The 19,234-nt window shown below is 35.9% G+C and overlaps 2 protein-coding genes across 2 annotated transcripts in view; one reads left to right on the forward strand and one right to left on the reverse strand.

Moving 5' to 3' along the window:
* Positions 1-621: 621 nt before the first annotated feature.
* On the forward strand, positions 622-5,538 carry LOC132300476 (uncharacterized). The gene is made up of 3 exons (XM_059797569.1): positions 622-911; positions 4,155-4,429; positions 5,223-5,538. Exons 1-2 carry the CDS (start codon positions 826-828, stop codon positions 4,258-4,260), a joined length of 192 nt encoding a protein of 63 aa, XP_059653552.1. The 5' UTR covers positions 622-825; the 3' UTR covers positions 4,261-4,429; positions 5,223-5,538.
* A 1,016-nt stretch (positions 5,539-6,554) lies between these two features.
* LOC132300477 (probable magnesium transporter NIPA4) overlaps positions 6,555-19,234 on the reverse strand; it is a 30,217-nt gene continuing 17,537 nt past the window's right edge. Inside the window, exons 8-9 of the mRNA XM_059797570.1 lie at positions 7,259-7,364; positions 6,555-6,989 (exon numbers count right to left, since the gene is read on the reverse strand). Of these exons, the coding sequence (XP_059653553.1) occupies positions 6,889-6,989; positions 7,259-7,364 (207 nt within the window). The 3' untranslated portion in view covers positions 6,555-6,888. The remainder of the gene's footprint in view (positions 6,990-7,258; positions 7,365-19,234) is intronic.

A 19,234-nucleotide genomic window follows, 5' to 3' on the forward strand; every position in this document is an offset into this window, starting at 1 on the left:
TTGATTTTCAGCAATATTTTTAATATCACTATTGATATCTTTAATTGCGACTAATATTATCTTGTTATCTAAATTATTTGGACTAGAATTTTGTACTACTGTTCTTTAATATAATCAAGATTTTCTCCGAGTCGTTTTATAGAAGTATCTAAATTATTAAAGTCGAGTCTATTCATAAACTAAAATCGTTGCCATCTAGCTTCTAAAATATTTTGTATTAATATAATTCTAGATCTAAGTTCTTCGATTCTTCTTTGTAGACCACGCATTGTGTCTCCCAATTCTAGTGCTATATAGCAACTCCTAAGTGCTGTTTGACAAAATTCTAAGTCTTGAACAAGTTGTTATTTGGTAAATCATGCGTAAAGTAAACTTTTAGGGGTAAAAATATAATTTAAACTTACTAAAGGGTCAAATAAAGTGCCTTGACTTTTAAGTCATGTTCTCGTAAATACACAAACTACGTTCATGTACCGGTAATATAACTATGCTAAGACCACTTATACGTAATTTCCATAAACTTATACTTATTTGAGTTTTTTTTTAAATCGTATTTAATATATATAAAATTGAATTTTTGAAGAATTTTTATTTAAACTCATTTTTCTTTCAAATCACGAAATTTGGACATCCAAACAGTGCCCAATTGTTCCATGGTCCATTATTATTCTAACGCGGCGGCTTTGAGAAGCTGCGTTCGCATACCATTTGAAACTTGATGTCTGGTTTGGCTTCCGTTTCTCTACAGCACTCAACTTTGAGAAGAAGAATTTAGATAGAGAGAGGGGGGGTATATACATACACGCACATATATAGAGAGAGAGGATGCCTCCGCCGATCAAAGAGCCGTGCAAGAAGGAGGCGTGCGACATTCAAGCTTGCCTCTCTAAAAACAACTTCCTCCCTCAGAGGTAAGTCTAATTTTTTGTTTCCTGTTTCCTTTAATCTCTGTTTGCTTCCCGATAAATTGTAGGAATAAAGAGCAGAAGATTTAAAATCTTATGTAACACGCTTCACTAATTTCCATATATTGAAAACACTCATCTCCTTGTTTCAGAGATCAAACAGAGGATTAGGGTTTCAGCTTTTAGTTCTTCATATATATATATATATATATATATATATATATATATATATATATAATTGTTCAGTTGATTTTGGATAATTTAGAAAATAAGGGTGTATAATTTGTAGTTGAAATGGAATATTGATTGTTTGATTCTTGAAAAAAAAGAATTGTCAATTACTTTCTATGCTTAAGCCTATATATATATATATATATATTTAATTGGTCAGTTGATTTTGGATAATTTAGAAAATAAGGGTGTATAATTTGTAGTTGAAATGGAATATTGATTGTTTGATTCTTGAAAAAAAAGAATTGTCAATTACTTTCTATGCTTAAGCCTTCATTATATAATGTATTTGGTTTTATTGAAACTAGAATTGGTAACTCTTAACAAAATTTTGATGTAGATTTATTGGTTTTTTTATTGTAATATATTATCAAATCAATCCATGCAAAATAACCCTGTGCTCGAGTGAAGAATATTTAAAGTCAAGCAATGTTAATGACAGTGATGCAAGATATGAAGTGGGTTAAAGTTTTCTTCTCTCTCTTTGTTCTTAATTAAGAATGATCGAGGCCATCAAAGTACTGAGTTCTCAAAAATTGTTGTATCTGAAAAATGGAAATAGAATTTCTATGATTGTTTTTAAAAAGGAGTGGCTTTGACTTCCTTTGATGTTTTCATGTCTGTCCTATTTGTTGACTAATAACAATTTTCAAAAGTGGGATTTTTATCAATATTGTGAAGCTTCCACAAAATAGAACCCTAACTGAGAAGGTGCAAAGACACAAATTTTATATATATATATATATATATAGAGAGAGAGAGAGGGGGGGGGGGGGGGGGGAGTCTCAAATGTGGTTTATTAATATTCCATCCAAGGGTGAGGCGATTTGATAAAATGGATATAAAAGATTTCTGGATTCAAATCCTTGAATATCGTTTAAGGAAAGAAACATCAAGAACTTCCACATTTCCATGCCACTGCAAAAGTCACAATCAACCCTTATTAAATACTCCATGCTCCTATGAGAAAACCCTGTGCTCAACTGAAAAAAATAATGTAAAGTCAAATAACGTCCATGACACTTATAGTAGATGAGTGGGGGTATGAAATTATTTTATTTTCTTTTCACCTAATTAAGAATTGACTGAGGCCATCAAGTCTGTGAGTTTTTTAAAATTGTTGCTTTTGAAAAATGGAGGTTGAAACCTTGTGAAAATTATTCCAGTGATCAACATGTTATGTTTTTTATTGGGATCGTGTCAAAGGGAAATCGTAAATGGTGTAGGCTCAATTTTTGTGTTCAGAAGGCTGTATGGTATTTGCAATTGGCTTGGTGTTCTATTCTACTATTCTTCAATGGATTTCCGGAACTCAATTTTTTATTGAGAGTTTGTAACATTTAATTTTTAGGGTTCACCTTTGTTGCACCCTTCATACATTAGGCACCTTTCTTTTATAGTAATAATACATGCCAAGTTATATTGAAACTTAAGATATCATGCATGATTGATTGGTGTATATATTGTCGTATCTGGTACCTCCTTCCAGAACAAATTTGGGTCACACATCTTCCAGAACCAATGTTCAATCTTTGAACTCTTTTCCCCAGATCAGATCCACACCTCATGCTATGTGGTTGTAAATTGCTTTCAAGTCCTTCGAAGAGTTGTTGGTGATTACAAATACCTCCAAAAATGTGAACCATTTAAAAGAAAACCCTCATGGTTGACAGCCTATAAATTATAAATTTCTGATTCATGTTCTTTTGCATCAAATCAAGCATCCAACCAAATAGGTGATTGTGAGTGCATTTTATGAAGCATTTTTGTGGCCTAGATTATGGTTGGCCATGCAGGTTGGTTTTCTTGTTGTTGCTGTTCCTATTAACAGCTTATTCAAAAGACAGTTATGTGGGAAAGTCGCTAACTTTATCCAACAGTTGTGGCACCATGGCAGATGTGCTGATCTAGAAACTGTGGAATTTATTGGAGCAGTTTCTGCTGGTTAGCACTCTGAGTAGCCAACTTATCCAAGGGGTAGAAACAGTAGAAAATTTGTCATTTTCTTTCAACACAGAACTTGGAGAGCTGTTGGCTGATTGGATTCTGGTCATCCTTTAACTTCTGTGATTTCTTAGTGGGTTGTACTAGTAGAATATCCCTTTTGCTAGTTGCTGTGATTAACAAACTTGTGAAAGGAGTTGTTTGAGGAAAAGTGATAGCCGCATACCTTTCACACAAAAACCAAAAAAAAAAAGAGAAGAAGAAGAAGAAGAAAGAGGGAAAAAAAAGTTATAGCCGCCGCATCTTGATTTTGGTTTCTAGTGACAGAAGACAGAAAGACCACTTTCCTTGATTGTAGGTGTATTTTTTTATTATTTTTTTTATTTGAGTTTAGAATAGTCTCTTTGGTTCAGCTGCGGAGAACTTTTATAAGAGCTGTAGGATTTCTTTAGTTCTTGCCCTATGCAACTACTTTGTTGCTGTTTGACTGCACTCTGACCTTGGAACTTCTTGGTAAGAACCTGGTATGGTAGCATAAATCTTTTTAACTGACAAAGAAATTCTAATTTTTTTTTTTTTTGAATAAAAAAAGGATGGACAAAAAAATTCAATGGTTTTCATAAGCAATATAACACTCATCTTGAATATTACAGAATGACTGAATGTAACACTTGTCCTGAGTATTACAAAATAACCATATTACTAACAATCATTATTCATGCATCTATAGGCCCACAAGGTAGATATTAAAATTTGGGAATATTCCGAGATCTGTTCGGCATTACTTGATAAATGTTATACTCCAATAAATTAATGGTTTGTTAAACATGCATGCACACAAAACTTTCATGTTTGATTTTTCGTAGTTTTATAAATTCATTTCTCTGGTCTTCATCTAAACATAAGAAGTGAACCGGGTACAATATTTACTTTTAAGATTTTTGGTGACTGCCTTTCCTTAGCTTCTAATTTATACTCAAGGAGCAGTTACTCTCTTTTTTGCTATCTAGTGACCCTAATAAGTTTTGATCTCTTACATTTTAATTGTAAGTTTGTCTGCAAATGGTGTTGTAGGTGCATTAAAGTCATTGAATCACTTCAATCATGCTGCGAGAAATGCGAAAATAAGTCGACACATTGTGCCTCTGTCTCTGGCCTTCTAAAGCAAATGCCCAAGTAAGAGCCCAACTAATTTTAGTCTTTTAGGTCTTCTATGGTGTTGTAGGTGTCTGCAAATGGTGTTGTAGGTGCATTAAAGTCATTGAATCACTTCAATCATGCTGCGAGAAATGCGAAAATAAGTCGACACATTGTGCCTCTGTCTCTGGCCTTCTAAAGCAAATGCCCAAGTAAGAGCCCAACTAATTTTAGTCTTTTAGGTCTTCTATGGAATACTAGAAAGATAATCCTGAGATATGGTAGTTTCTATGAATTACAGAATTTATTTTCAAACATAGTGGTGGTTGTGAGAAGTTTGTACTCCACCAAGATGTTACATAATGTTATCTCATAGGTCTCGGTTATGAAAAGAATCATAATATTCCTTTTGATTTTAATGCATTAGCAGCCTGAAGCTTTGTTTGATTCAGGTTTTAATTTGAAAAAGATGTATAATATACATCAACTCCCTGAAGCTTTGTGTGATATGCATTAGCCCCTGAAGCTTTGTATATGCCGATTCTTCTCCATTTGAATGTGTGTGTGTTTGTGTGTGTGAGATTTAACGACCTTGAAGATAACTTGTTTGTGAGAAGTTTGTACTCCACCAAAATGTTACATAATGTTATCTCGTAGGTCTCAGTTATGAAAAGAATCATAATATTTCCTTTTGATTTTAATGCATTAGCTCCCTGAAGCTTTGTTTGATTCAGGTTTTAATGTGACAAAGATTTAGAATATACACTAGCTCGCTGAAGCATTGTGTGATATCCATTAGCTCCCTGAAACTTTATTTATGCCATTTCTTCTCCATTCGTGTGTGTGTGTGTGTGAGAGAGAGATTTAACGACCTTGAAGATATCTTGTTTATATTGTTCTCGTTTTGATGAGAGGAACAAATGATTTGATCACAATTTTTGATGTGGCCAAAATTGGCCGGTATCAACTTTATTGCCAATCAATGTTTGTATGTCTTTTTGGCAGGAAGATTATTGCGAAGAAAGAGGATGGTACAGCAACAACTACACAGTAAGAATCGTACCCTCTACACTGACCGTGGTTTTACATCTTGTTTTTGAAGTTCATGCTAACAAAAGCAACACATCCCGGGATTTGGTACATATATGTTTTTCCGCATGCGGAAGGAATTTTGTAGATCATAAATTCATATGTTACACAGCTGGTTGTATAACTGAATCAAATCCTCAAGTAAAAGTACTGGGGTGATATTATTGTTGTAACTAAAATCTTAGTTCTCTCAAGTACAAAGCCAAAATGAAATGTCAAAGATCATTTCCTCTGTTGTGATACTAGATATGATATTCTTTTGACAAAGGACCTGTTCCCTATATCGTGGTGTTAAATGGACTGACTTTTGATACATAGCAAATTGACCTTTTACCACTATTGATGGTCAAATTTGAGCACTGTGCCTTCATGGTGAAAAGTATAGGGAAGAGTAGGCCAAGAAATGGGTTGGATTCAGGCATTACCCAATAGCCTAGGTAGAGCACGCAGTTTCTTGAGCCGCAATTCCTTGAGCGGGTGTACTCATGTTCAAGTTCTCCCCTTCTCCCTAATTTGTGAGGAAGGTGGGGGTGGGGTGGTTTGGATTTGACTTTTAATTTGAGTCATTTTTCAGAGTTTAAACAACTTTTTGAGTCCGAATTAGAGACGGCATTGCGTGAAGATATGTTTCGGAACATTGACTTCGATATGAGTTGAATTAAGTTTAGAAAGTAACTTTTCTATTAATTTAACCAGGTAAAAAAAAAAAAGTAATTTTTTATTCCTGAAGGGTGGAACTATGAAGTTTACAGTTACTTGAGTTAAAATCTGGCCTTTAATTTTATTTAGTTATATATATATATATATATATATATTTAATGAAAGTATGTGGATCGACTATTCAGGTTTGACATAAGTTTGATCGGAGACCAAACTTTTCAAGTTCAGAGCAATCTGTCGTTGGCAAAAGGTATGCAGAAATCACTTGTTGGAAGTTAGCAGAAATTTCCAACCAAAAAATTTGCAAATTGTTATATTGAAGGGGAGATAATTAGTGTGTCGATCAGTGGTAATACTTTTCATAAAACAGTTTTAGAAAATTAGTACAGCACTAGTGAAGATAGGGACTCGTGTGTGCGTGCGTGCGTATATATAACCCACCAAACACGTTCTATGATAACTTGCTAACAAATCCAAAAAAGACTCAAGTTTGCTGATCTTGATGGTCTAATCAGAAATGGAGAATATCTGACGACATAAAAACACGAGTTATTCACAGACAACTCTTCCAATTGCCGGTCGTGGAAATGACCAAATAATTTCACGCATTGATGCCAAAAGGCAGAGTAGCTGGGGGAAGTTCTTTGCAAAGTGAAGAAAAGATTCATTTATATAACCAACTTGGGCAGTATTACATTTGGCAGTTATCCCTTGTATAAGGTAAAAGATTTTGGCCATTTGAAGCTGCAAATGAAATCCAAAAAAATTTCATCCCTTCCAACTGTATCCAGAAAAGAACATGACGGGGGTTGGTCGAAATCTGTGATAAAATACAGGTTGACATTAGTGAGGTCCCCTCCCCAAAGACGACGCATGAGTTTGTGCAAATGGTAGGAATCAAAAGAAAATACATCATGGCGGATCACAATTGGTCCTGCCGCCTGAGAGGAATGCCTTCTGAACCAAAACCGTCCTCCTCTTCCATGTGTTTGGAAAGTCGCAAGGCCATGGAAGAAGATAAACCTGCATTATTGAACAACAGTATTCATATATTTTACCGAGAAATAAGAATGAACTAAAATTAGATAGGGTATCATCTTCGTACACAAACTATATATTTTTCTAATTCTTTTTAATTATTGAAAAATCTAAATATTTGATACAGAACAAAATAAAAATAAAAAACCCAATTCAAATGCAGCATTTTTAAGAGCCAAGGACCGAGAGCCAGTGAATGGGCTCAATCACAGACCGACTTTAAAAAGTATACGAGGAAAAGTAAAGAAGCATACCGTCAACCATGTCCTTTGTTTTGTGAAGAAGGAAGGTTCCAGCAAGGATAGTCACAAACCCACACATTTCTGTGACAATCTGGGTTGGATTCTGCCTATCCCAGTCCTATTTACCAGAAGCACAATATTATTTCAAGCTTAACTCATGAAAAGTTCAAACAAGCATATATCTGAGATCAGTATTGAAGTTGCAGTTCAAGTTGAAAATTTCAAACAAGCAGAAGTGAGATAAAAAAATAGTTGAAATTCCAAAGAATCAAAACTTCTTTTATTTTTATTTCCGTGCGTTATCATCATTATTTTCTTTCCTTTTTTTGGGTGGGGGATTAAGCAGAAGCAAGACTTACTTTCAGATGTACCGGTCGATTCCAAATTTTATAACAAGGAATATAATCTTTTCTTATGCTGCTGAACTAATATTTAGGATGAAAACAAATTTTTATTTATTTTTTGATAAGTAAAGATTGTATAAAAAGCGTTCAAACGGGTGAACGCAACCCCCAAAAGCTACACAAGGCCAAATAGGACCTCTAAACCCTCAAAGACTCCAAAAAATCTACAAGCTCCTCCAAGGATTCACAATTTCTCCCAAGAACCCAACAAAAAGAGTATTAATAATTGAAAACTTCAACGTCCTAAGCACTACCATACACAAAAAGGTGTAACCCTCCAGAAATCACAAACTTAGGCTCCCGCTTTACAACCTCTCCAAGCCTCAACCAAGTCTCTAGAAGATCTGGACATAACCCACTGAACCCCAAACAAACCCAACATCAACATCCAGCAATCTCGAGCCACAGGACAATGCAAAAGAAGATGATCAACCGTTTAATACAAATATATCCAAAATGTAGACATTAGGATAGGGCTGCAATTGAATCGAGCAATTCATTGTTCTTGGCACTATAAAAGCTCAAACTTGTGATCATTCATTAAGTAAACGAGTCAAGCGTGAACAATGCCGAGGCAGGCTCATTAGGTTTGTGAACAAGCTAGTTTATCTATATAATTTTAAAGTAAACACAACTAAAGTCCAAGGCCCCCGCCAAAAAAAAAAAAAAAAAACCGTAGCCTTTCCCAGGTCATTTGATGATAAGATTCAAGGTTTATTAGAGAAAGAGATCGACAAATATACTGATTTAATTGGCAGCAGACTATTCATTCCATTACCAAAAGGTATGTGTGTGTTTGCACATGTTTTCATATAGATAAGAAAATTGGGCTGTGTATATATATTTTGATGTTTGATATATGAACAAGTTTGGGCTGAACTTGAGCTTGCCAGAACAGAACCGAGCCAAACTCAAGCTTGTCCAAACATGAGTCGAGCCTGAACACCCCTCTTGCTTGGCGAGCAAAGCCAAATGTCGCTCCCCCACTATTTCCTTGTACACACCCTCCACCCCCCTGCGGGGGCCGCGCAAGGGAGGGTGCTTGCGGAAAATATAGATGGATGAAGGTGCATATGGAAAAATGACACTTGTATGCAACGAAGTGTACAAGGCCTAGACAGTTTGCAACAGCACAATTTGCATGATTGTGCACCTACTAGGTGCGCAATCTCCTCCACCCTAAATTTTTTGTAGTGTGGGGGATAAAACATCAGGTTTTATTTTTATGTTTATCCCATTTTCAGTTTAAATTAGGCAAATCAAGAGGGCACACTCATGATCGAGTTTTGGAAAATTATGATATGAAATGATTTTGATTGCATTTGGAACATGATTAGGGTGCCCAATGTTGGTATTGCAATCGCCTGTACCGAGATATGAAAAGGGATTCGATTTGAGATCGAACTTGTGGTTGAATGATTGCAACTTAAAGCATATGAAAGATAATGTAAGTTCACCTTTGGGGTGAATTCAAGCCCCTTTGGCTCCTTGATTGTATTGATTAACAGATTTTATGGGACCCAAGAAAAGTCTGATTTGAAGGGTTAATAATATTTTGATTGGAACTGTTGCCAAATCGTGGAATTTGACTAGAGAAAGGTGTGGGCAAAATGTGTTGTCTACACCCAAATAGCCCAAAGCTCGGTTGGCCTGGTTCATTTGCAGCACTAGGAAAGATAAACATTCACATACCCACGTCTGCCTTCCTCTACCAGTGAGGTTTAATAAAGGACATGCACTAACTTCATTATGAGAGATTATTATAATTATTCATCTATTTTTCTCATGTGACTTACCAATTCATTCCTGATATCTGTTTCTTTCTTTTCTATTATTTATTTATTTTTTGGCTAGGTGGGACGTCGGGTATAGAGGCTGGGGCCTGCAAATTTATCAAATTCCAGGAAGCCACATCACTGATATCTGACTCACTCTAGGACTAGTATAAAACTAGTTTGACCTACTATGTTATGTTGATTATAACAAGTCGCAACACTCAAAACATATAAAAGTTGAATTAAACCTGTTCCTCTTTTGGATGTTCAAAGAACATCATTCACTTATTAGCAACCTATAACAAGAGAGAAAATTGTCCTGATTTGCATGGATATCCAACATTGCGAACCTACAAAAGTTTATTTATTTATTATTATTTATTTTATTATCCTTTTAAGTTAATAAGATTTACCAATTTTTATCTATTCACAAGTGTTGGCAAATATGATAGTCACGATTTATGGAATGACTTACCATATTAGGAGAGATTTTATAGTCACGAATCATGGCAAATAATATGTTGAGATTTAATTTAGATTTGATTTTATTTCCTTTCTTTGATTTAGATTTGAAATTTAAAGCAATATATCATTAAGTTGCATAAACATAATAAAACCAACACCTGCAAATACATCCAAGTTTTATATTTCCAAAGTTTGGTGTTTCAAAAGAAAACACCAATAACGCAATGACTATGTGGAGAGGTCAAGGTCAAGTATTGAGTTTCCCTGACATTTTTGGCACTTGAAATTTACTACGGCCAAGGAAGCTGTGAGCGTAAAGTGATGAGGTTGACAACGGCAGGAGAAAATCACATCATGAACGAAGCCTAAACCAAGGTTCAAATCCTCCTCCTGTGGTGCCTGTGCCTCCCTACGCTCCTCCCTCCATACGTGCTCTGGCTGAAGAAATGGCACATACATTGAGCATACCTTGCAAATAACGGTCATAGAGATATTGTTTGTCCACATTTTAATTTGTCTTCCCAAGCAATGACGCCGATAAGACTCCATTATGAGAAACGGCTGAGGGAAGGGTGCAGTAGCTGTGATAGAATTCGATACCTTGAAGCCGTAGTCTACCTTACAAGGATCACATACCACTCGAAATCTGGTGAATTGCCTTTTTGATTCAAGACTTTGTACCTAACACCGCCATCGCAACAATGGCATGGGAGCGTTGCAGCCTCAAACAGTTCAACGACCTTGCGGTCGATATGACTAAAGAGAATAAGGCACTAGGAGCCAATAGTTACTTGCTTATTTGGAAATTTGATGTTGTACAATCCCTTGCAATCATCACAAGTAAAACTAATATCGCAATTAGTTGAAGAAATTTGAACTTTATGTTTCTATTGCAAACACATGAGAATGACACATCCGAAACAACTACTGAGATATTTGTATCGTTATTCTCGGGATATGACGATACTGGCTGGACTACGTGGTCAAAAGACGATTTGCATCCATTGCAAATAATTTTCATGGATATATTCTCTGTGTTGGTTCTCACAAAGTGGGCAACAACAAGTCTTTTTTTTTTTTTTTACAAGTAAACATATAATAACAAAGGCGCTCAAAGGGGAGCGCTCAAAGGGGAGCGACCCTTAACAAAGCAAATAAAAGATGCAAAAGGCACCATTACAATGATAAGTTGTCAATAAAATCCAACAAACTGTCCACAGATGAACAATTTATCCCATTAACCCAAGAATAAAGAGAATGCAAAATATTCGACTTAATAACCCACGTCGGCGACTCCTTTCCATTGAAAGATCTCCTATTCCGCTCGAGCCACATCCCCCACCTAATAAATCACAACGGCAAGTCTTGATGCGGATAAAATCACGTTTTTCGCTTAGTGGTTGCACCGACTACATTGAGGTTGAGCCCTCGGGTCTCCCAAAGTTTTTTTTTTTGATAAGTAAAAATCGATTAGAACAGCGTTCAAAAGGGGAACGTGTCCCTAATACAAAAAACGAAAGTGGAACCTAAGGACCAATAGAGTCCAAAAGATCAACTAAGTAATTAGTTGAGAAGCAACCGCTTCCTTTCACATAAGAGAAAATATAACGAAGAATATGCATTTTCAATGTCGCCATAGACGTTTCCTTTCCTTCGAAATTTCTGCTATTCCTCTCTCTCCAAATGCACCATCAAACACAGTGTGGAACTATCCTCCAATAGTCACGAGCGTGGCTTTTCACTGGGCATCTTCTCCACACGTTAATCAGTCCTATGGAGGACCGAGGCATTACCCAATTCGAAAATGTCATCGTATTTAACACACTTATAGTTAAACAACTTCAACGAGGTGTGTGTTTCTACGATGAGGCCGTTGTTTAACTATAAGTGTGTTAAATGCGATGGCATTTTCGAATTTAACTTTGGGAGACCTGAGGGCTCAACCTCAACACAGTCGAGACCTAATGGCTCAACCTCAACGCAGTCGTTGCAACCACTACGTGAAAAACGTGATTTCATCCGCATCAAGACTTGCCGTTGTGATTGCCAGAAGACCCACTTTGTGAGAACCAACACGTAGAATATATCCATGAAAATTATTTTCAATGGATGCAAATCATCTTTTGACCACGTAGTCTAGCCAATATCGTTTTATCCCGAGAATAATGCTACAAATATCTCAATAGTTGTTTCGAATGTGTCATTCTCATGTTTTTGCAATAGAAAACATAACATTCAGATTTCTTCAACCGATTGCGATATTAGTTTTACTTCTAATGATTGCAAGGGATTGTACAACATCAAATTCCCAAAGAAGCAAGTAACTATTGGCTCCCAGTGCCTTATTCTCTTTAGTCATATCGACCATGAGGTCATTGAACTGTTTGAGGCTGCAGCTTTCCCATGGTCATTGTCGCGATGGTGGTGTTAGGTACAAGGTCTTGAATCAAAAAGGTAATTCACCAGATTTTCGGGTGGTATGTGCTCCTTGTAAGGTAGACTACGGCTTCAAGGTATCGAATTCTATCACAGCTACTACACCCTTCCCTCGACCGTTTCTCATAGTGGCGTCTTATCGATGTCATTGCTCGGGAAGACAAATTAAAATGTGGACAAAATATCTCTATGACCATTATTTGCAAGATATACTCAATGCATGTGCTATTTCATCAGCCAGAGCACATATGGAGGGAGGAGCGGAGGGAGGCACAGGAGGAGGTTTTGAACCTTGGCTTAGGCTTCGTTCATGATGTGGTTTTCCCCTGCCATTGTCAACCTCATCACTTTATGGTCACAGCTCCCTCGGCCGCAGTAAATTTTAAGTGTGAGAAATGCTAGGAAGACTCAATACTTGACCTTGACCTCTCCGCATAGTCATTGCATTATTGGTGTTTTCTTTTGAAACACAATTTTGGAAATACAAAACTTGGATGTATTTGCAGGTGTTAGTTTTATTATGTTTATGCAACTTTATGCTATATTGCTTTAAATTTCAAATCTAAATCAAAGAAAGGAAATCAAATCAAATCTAAATCAAATCACAGCATATTCTATGGCATATAATATGCCATAGAGTATGCTGTGACTTGATTTAATTTCCTTTCTTGTAATATGACCATATGCTCTTTTTATCTATAAATACTAGAGTTGTGAATGAGTGATATATCTCATTCAAGCCTTTACACAATTCTCTCATTTTCCTTCTATATTGTATTTCTTCTTCGTATCAAAGCCAGGGCGGTCCGATTGCAATGAGGGCATTGCAAGTTCGGCACCACCCACAGGAAGAGGTTTAACCTTGGCTTAGGCTTCATTCATGTGTGGTTTTCCCCTGCCATTGTCAGCCTCATCACTTTATGCTCATAGCTCCTTCGGTCGCAGTAAATTTCAAGGGCGAGAAATGCCAGGGAAACTCAATACTTGACCTTGACCTCTCCGCATAGTCATTGCGTTATTGGTGTTTTCTTTTGAAACACAAAACTTTGGAAATACAAAACTTGGATGCATTTGTAGGTGTTGGTTTTATTATGTTTATGCAACTTAATGCTATATTGCTTTAAATTTCAAATCTAAATCAAAGAAAGGAAATCAAATCAAATCTAAATCAAATCACAACATATTCTATGGCATATAATATGCCATAGAGTATGCTGTGATTTGATTTAATTTTCTTTCTTGTAATATGACCATATGCTCTTTTTATCTATAAATACTAAAGTTGTGAATGAGTGATATATCTCATTCAAGCCTTTACACAATTCTCTCATTTTCCTTCTATATTGTATTTCTTCTTGGTATCAGAGCCAGGGCGGTCCGACTGCAATAAGAGCATTGCAAGTTCGGCACCACCCATTCAAGAATGGTCTAAGGAAAGGTGTCGAGTAAGCAGGGTGGTCTGACCTCAATGAAAGCATTGCGAGTTCGGCACCAACCATTCGGAAATGGTCCGAGGGGACATGGTTACTTTTTTATAGTCTAAGGAGACATTGTTGATTCTTTCATCTACATTTTCAATATATGTATGAAGGGGAATGGTCTGAGGAGACATTGTTGATTCTTCTATCTACATATTTTAAATGTGTATGAAGAGAAAGGGTCTGAGGAGACATTGTTGATTGATTACGGTCTGGGAGACATGGTTGTTTGTTTATGGTCTGAGGAGACATTTTTTATTTTGCACTCCTCAGCTTGCAAACATTATTGGGGTCAGCAAGATTGTGTTTGAGGATGCATTGTTCAAGTTAGGCATTTCAGTTATTCACGCACCAACTTGAGGGGGAGTGTTAGCAGATATGATAGTCACGATTTATGGAATGACTTACCATATTAGGAGAGATTTGATAGTCAGGAATCATTGGCATATAATATGCCATAGAATATGCTGTGATTTGTTTTAGATTTAATTTAATACCCTTTCTTGTAATATGACCATATGCTCTTTTTATCTATAAATACTAGAGTTGTGATTGAGTGATATATCTCATTCAAGCCTTTACACAATTCTCTCCTTTTCTTTCTATATTGTATTTCTACTATAAGATTGATGAATAAGAACTACTTATCCCAGTAATTTATTTTACCGTGCACCCTCAATGACCCAATAAAATAGCTTGTATTATCAAGGCCACCCTGACAGTGGACTAACTTATCGGTTAGAACTAAAGAATTAGAGGCACACCTCTCAATACTTGAGAAAAGAAATTTTTGGAAGCCACATTACTAATATCCACCTCATTCAGGGCTTAGAACAGTGTACTAGACCCACCCATGCTACCTTAATTATGGCTCCCTTTTGGGTCGTCCAAAGAACATTATTCACTTCCGCCAACCAACACAAGGGAGAAGCTTATACCAATTTGCACCGACAATCTATCATTTATTCCTAAGATGAAGAAGAACTACATATCCAATATTTTATTCTACCATGCAACTTCAAGGACTCGTTAAAATGGCATGTATTTGTATCAGGTACACACTGCTAGTGGACCAACCATTGTAAAGACAAATAACCTAAGAGGGTATGAGGTGGTCCTATTTAAATAATAAAAAAGTAAGTTGTGTGTGTGTGAGAGAGAGAGAGAGAGAAGAGAGAAAGAAAGAGAAAGAGGAAACAGTCTGCCAGTGAATTTACAACACAAATTGGCCAAGGAGATTCATGGAAAGAATCAGCAGAAGGGAATGATTAATGAGTCGATCTACTGCTATAGTTACCATTGCAGAAGATTTTTATATAAAATATGTCGTGAATATAAGCTGTTTACAGCCTGTGATTAATTGAGAGAGTTGACTATTCTGATGAACATAATCTGCTAGATTCACAATAAAATCTGAAGTGAGGATTTGTGTAAAACAAAATCTCTACCCTTTTCCTTCTGCCAGACAATAAGTACCAAATCCACCACTCAGCATCTCAAGAACCTAAATAACCTACTTGTGCATTATTCCTCTATTGCCTTTTCCTTGCATAACATATATCGGCTGATTAAACCCTAAACTTCTGTCAATAATATTCTCAAAATTTTATATCTTCTCTTTTCCTTCATTAAACTTGAATCATTTCATATGTAACGGATAAACTAAAGATCACGGAACTTGATCAGTTAATTGACACTATATAGGTGTTATAACAAATGAAAACCGAGAACACAATCAAGAATCACAACATACAAAAAATACAAAGATTTATGTGGTTCGGCAAAGCCTACATCCACAGTGAAGATCCGACAAAAGATTTCACTATTCAAAAATCAAGAGATTACCCCAAACCCTAGCTCTCTCTCACTCTCTTTCCTGCTGTCTTCGGTGTTTTCTCATTATCCAAAAAAAGAGCTGGCAACCAACTAGTGAGACAGCAGCCATGATAATAGAGGAGAAGTGTTTGTACTTAAAGCTTACATTATATGAGGTTTCTCAAATACTTATCAAAATATATATATATATGAGGTTTCTCAAATGTTTTGTGATTTGTGTTCATGTAACACTGAAGATATGTGAATTAATATCATAGATTATCATGGACACAAATTATATTGTGTTTATAGTGCTGAAAACGAGAACACACAACACACTTGGACTTTTAAAATGACTTACTAGCAGTTAATAAGTGAGTAAAACTGTTAGATGGAATCGTTTAGCTTGACAATATTGTCTGGTCAGTTTGTAAGAAGAGTTGTGGAGTCTAGTGTGTTCACATTTAAATGTTTTGTCATTTGGCATTCAAATTTGAAAGAATAACATGATTAATTAAAATATTTGAAAAATCACAAAAAGATTTATAATTTTATTTGGTTAACTGAAACCTTGAAAAATACAAGGTTAAAATAAATTGTTTAATACCCTTGTTAATCACCATCTACTCTAAAAGCTTAAGCTGTTAGAGAGGGTGTAACTTCAATATTTAAATCCTTCAACAACTTTCAAAGAACTTACTTCTCTCCTCTCCAAATTATAAATATTTTTCATTAGAACTTGGTGCTTAAGGGACTAATTTTATTTATTTGCATGGATTACATGAAATTGAAATGAATGACCTAGGTCTGTTTATTTTGACAATTTCATGACAAAAAGAGGGAGAAATAAGAAAAGGTTATCATAAGATTTATGTTCGAGGGGGAGTTTTCAATTAAGGGGGAGATTACAAATTCATATTTTATTTTCTTTTGTGCCTCATTTATTCTTTATTTCTCTCATCACATTGATATTATGCGCGGTTTTAGTTGTTTGTCTATGTTTTGCAAGATCATAGAAATTCTAAGACAAACAACTTTTGAGTTTTTTATATCTTTATTATGTATTGTTAAGTTTATTTTGACTTTGTCACAACAAAAACCGAAATCTGTATTTTTACTTTTAACTTCTGATTAGAAAAAAAAAAAATATTAGTTTTTTTTTAAAAAAAAAGAAGTAAATATGTATTAGAAAGCATTCAAACGGGGAACACATCCCAAAAAGCAACACAAGGCCAAATAGGGCCCCTAAACTCTCAAAGAGTCCAAAAAATCAACTATCTCCCCAAGGGAATTACAATATCTCCCAAGAAGCCAACAAAAAAGCGAGCTAAGTGTCACGTTGTGATTCCTAACGATGCCATGAGTATAAAAGACATGCATGCTGGTTGGCTAAAAGCATTCATTGACTGGGAATGGTTCCAGGGAAGGGGCGTGCAGGACCACATAATGATACCTCTTCAAAGTTCAGGCAGGTCAACTCAGTTGAGTGCGAGGAGCTTGTCGCTGGTCGTGGACTTGACTACGAAGAAGGGAGTTGGCCATCCCTGCACAAACTGGTCGGGAGCTGGAGCCGTTCCCCTGACGAGGCCATGGCAAGTCGAAACCAGTCAGCATGTATCCTTGGGAGGGCAGGTCGTGTTGGCTAACCAGGGCGCTTGCACAAGCTGAAGCAACGCCTTGGTGCCGCATGGGCCGTGCCGTTGCGCCAAATCTCTAGGCCCGTGACATAAGAGTAGAAAATTTCAGCACCCCAACAGAAGTCTCCACTCCCTCAATAGTTACTGGTGGTATTTATGTTTGAGGGCATGATTAGAGTTTGAAGATACATCAAAGGGCAAAAATGTAAAATCATATCTTCAATAACTAACCAATTACGGTTCATAATCATGTGGTCTCATTTTATGAAAAAACATTTTGAATGCGTAAAGTTTTTTTTGGATTAAATATGTTTAAATACGATTTTTTCACCAAAACAGATTCAGTCGATTAAATAGTAGATCAATCGACTAAATTCCATAGAGCATCCATTAGAGGTCAATCAATCGAAGTTGAGTCTGAATTAAAAGTCTGTCATGGTGAGTCTTTTGATTGAAGCATTGATCAATCAAGCCCTGTCTAGTAGTTGTTGATCGATGAGTTGATCAACCGACTTTTGTGCGAATAGTTTTTGGAAGCTTCTCTAAATCAAAATCCTAAAAGGTTTAGGTTTTCCTGTTCTGATTAAAACTAAGGCTATGTTTGGTACGGTGGGAACGAAAAGAAAGGATAACATTAGTTATGAGGGAAAGGGAAGGGAAGGATAATTTTAACCCCCTATCGTGTTTGGTTAATTAATGAAGGAAAAAAAAAAGGAAAGGATAAAGATCATGTTTGGGAAAAGAAAGGAAAGGAAAGCATTTTAGTAAATTTACTATTATACCCTTTTATATTTTAAAAGATAAATTTATGGGCCTCAAAAATTATAGGCCCATGTATGTATGACGGGCCACCAAGAAAAATATATACTAATTTTAGGGCAAATAATTTCAGCCTCCCCAATCGCCTCCATCTCTATTCTCGTTCTCAACTCTAAACTTGCCCTCTCTCTCTATCTGCAACAACAAACTACAAAATCTACAAGAATCAGAAGTTCAAAACCCATATATTTCAGTTTATCTATCTGTCTGCAAGAATCAAAAGTTCAAAACCTATTACCTATATCAAAACCCATATCGGCATATCATTTCAGATTGTTCCAAAACTCAAAACCCATATCTTTCAGTTTCCGTCGCCCGCTGTTCCAGTTCGGGTTTGCCTCAGCCGCTGTCTCTCAACTCTCAAGCTTGCCCCCCCTCTCTCTCTGTGCAACTACTAACTTGTATGTATGGGTTTTGTTTTAATTTTTTTTTTCTAAATCAACTAATCAAGGTCTGTAATTCTTGTTTTGCAAACTAAATCCTAAAATCAAGTGTAATCTTGATTTTGTGTAAGGGTAAATTTGGCATCAGAAATAATTCATCAACCCTAGCCTTCCCTTTCCTTCCATTTCCTCCCATTTTTGGGAGGATGAGAAAATTACTGTTCAAAGCTTGTGATATCCTTCCAAAACCTTCCCTTCCCTTCCCTTTCCTTCCAACCATTTATGCCAAACGCAAATTTTTACTAACCCTCCATCACCTTTCCTTTCCTTTCCTCCCTTTTCCATTGCACCAAACTGACCCTAAGAAACCCTAATTCTTTTACACTCAAAGCACTATATAAAAACTCTAGATTCTCATAATAATAACATATATATAGATATAGATATATAGATTTCTCCATACAATATTTAGAGATCATATAATTTTAAGAGAGCATAATTTATTTTTCATCATCTACATATTGAATTAGATGGAGAGATAATATAAAGAGTTATTTTTTATTCTTTTACCACTGGGCCATGTTAGCATAGCCCCATAGTGGGCATTTGTGAGCGTTTGTTTGAATATTTACCTAACCAAAGAAATAAATAAACACGCAACTTGAATAACTAGTCAGTAGATATCAAATCACTAGTTTGAGAAGCGGATCGCAAGAGGAGAGAATCTGTTGACGAGCAGACTGTGTTCCTGGAGACTTGAGAGGAAAGTTTGGTGG

Source organism: Cornus florida, unplaced genomic scaffold (genome assembly GCF_030987335.1).
Source record: "Cornus florida cultivar Cherokee Brave unplaced genomic scaffold, ASM3098733v1 CherokeeBrave_3.0.0_Hap2_Chr03, whole genome shotgun sequence".
NCBI lineage: Eukaryota > Viridiplantae > Streptophyta > Magnoliopsida > Cornales > Cornaceae > Cornus > Cornus florida.

What these genes read in the sequence shown, in the direction of transcription:
- LOC132300476 (XM_059797569.1), top strand. Translation starts at nt 826, where the DNA reads ATGCCTCCGCCGATCAAAGAGCCGTGCAAGAAGGAGGCGTGCGACATT. An exon ending in AACAACTTCCTCCCTCAGAG is followed by an intron (nt 912 to 4,154) that starts GTAAGTCTAATT and finishes ATGGTGTTGTAG; the next exon opens with GTGCATTAAAGTCATTGAAT.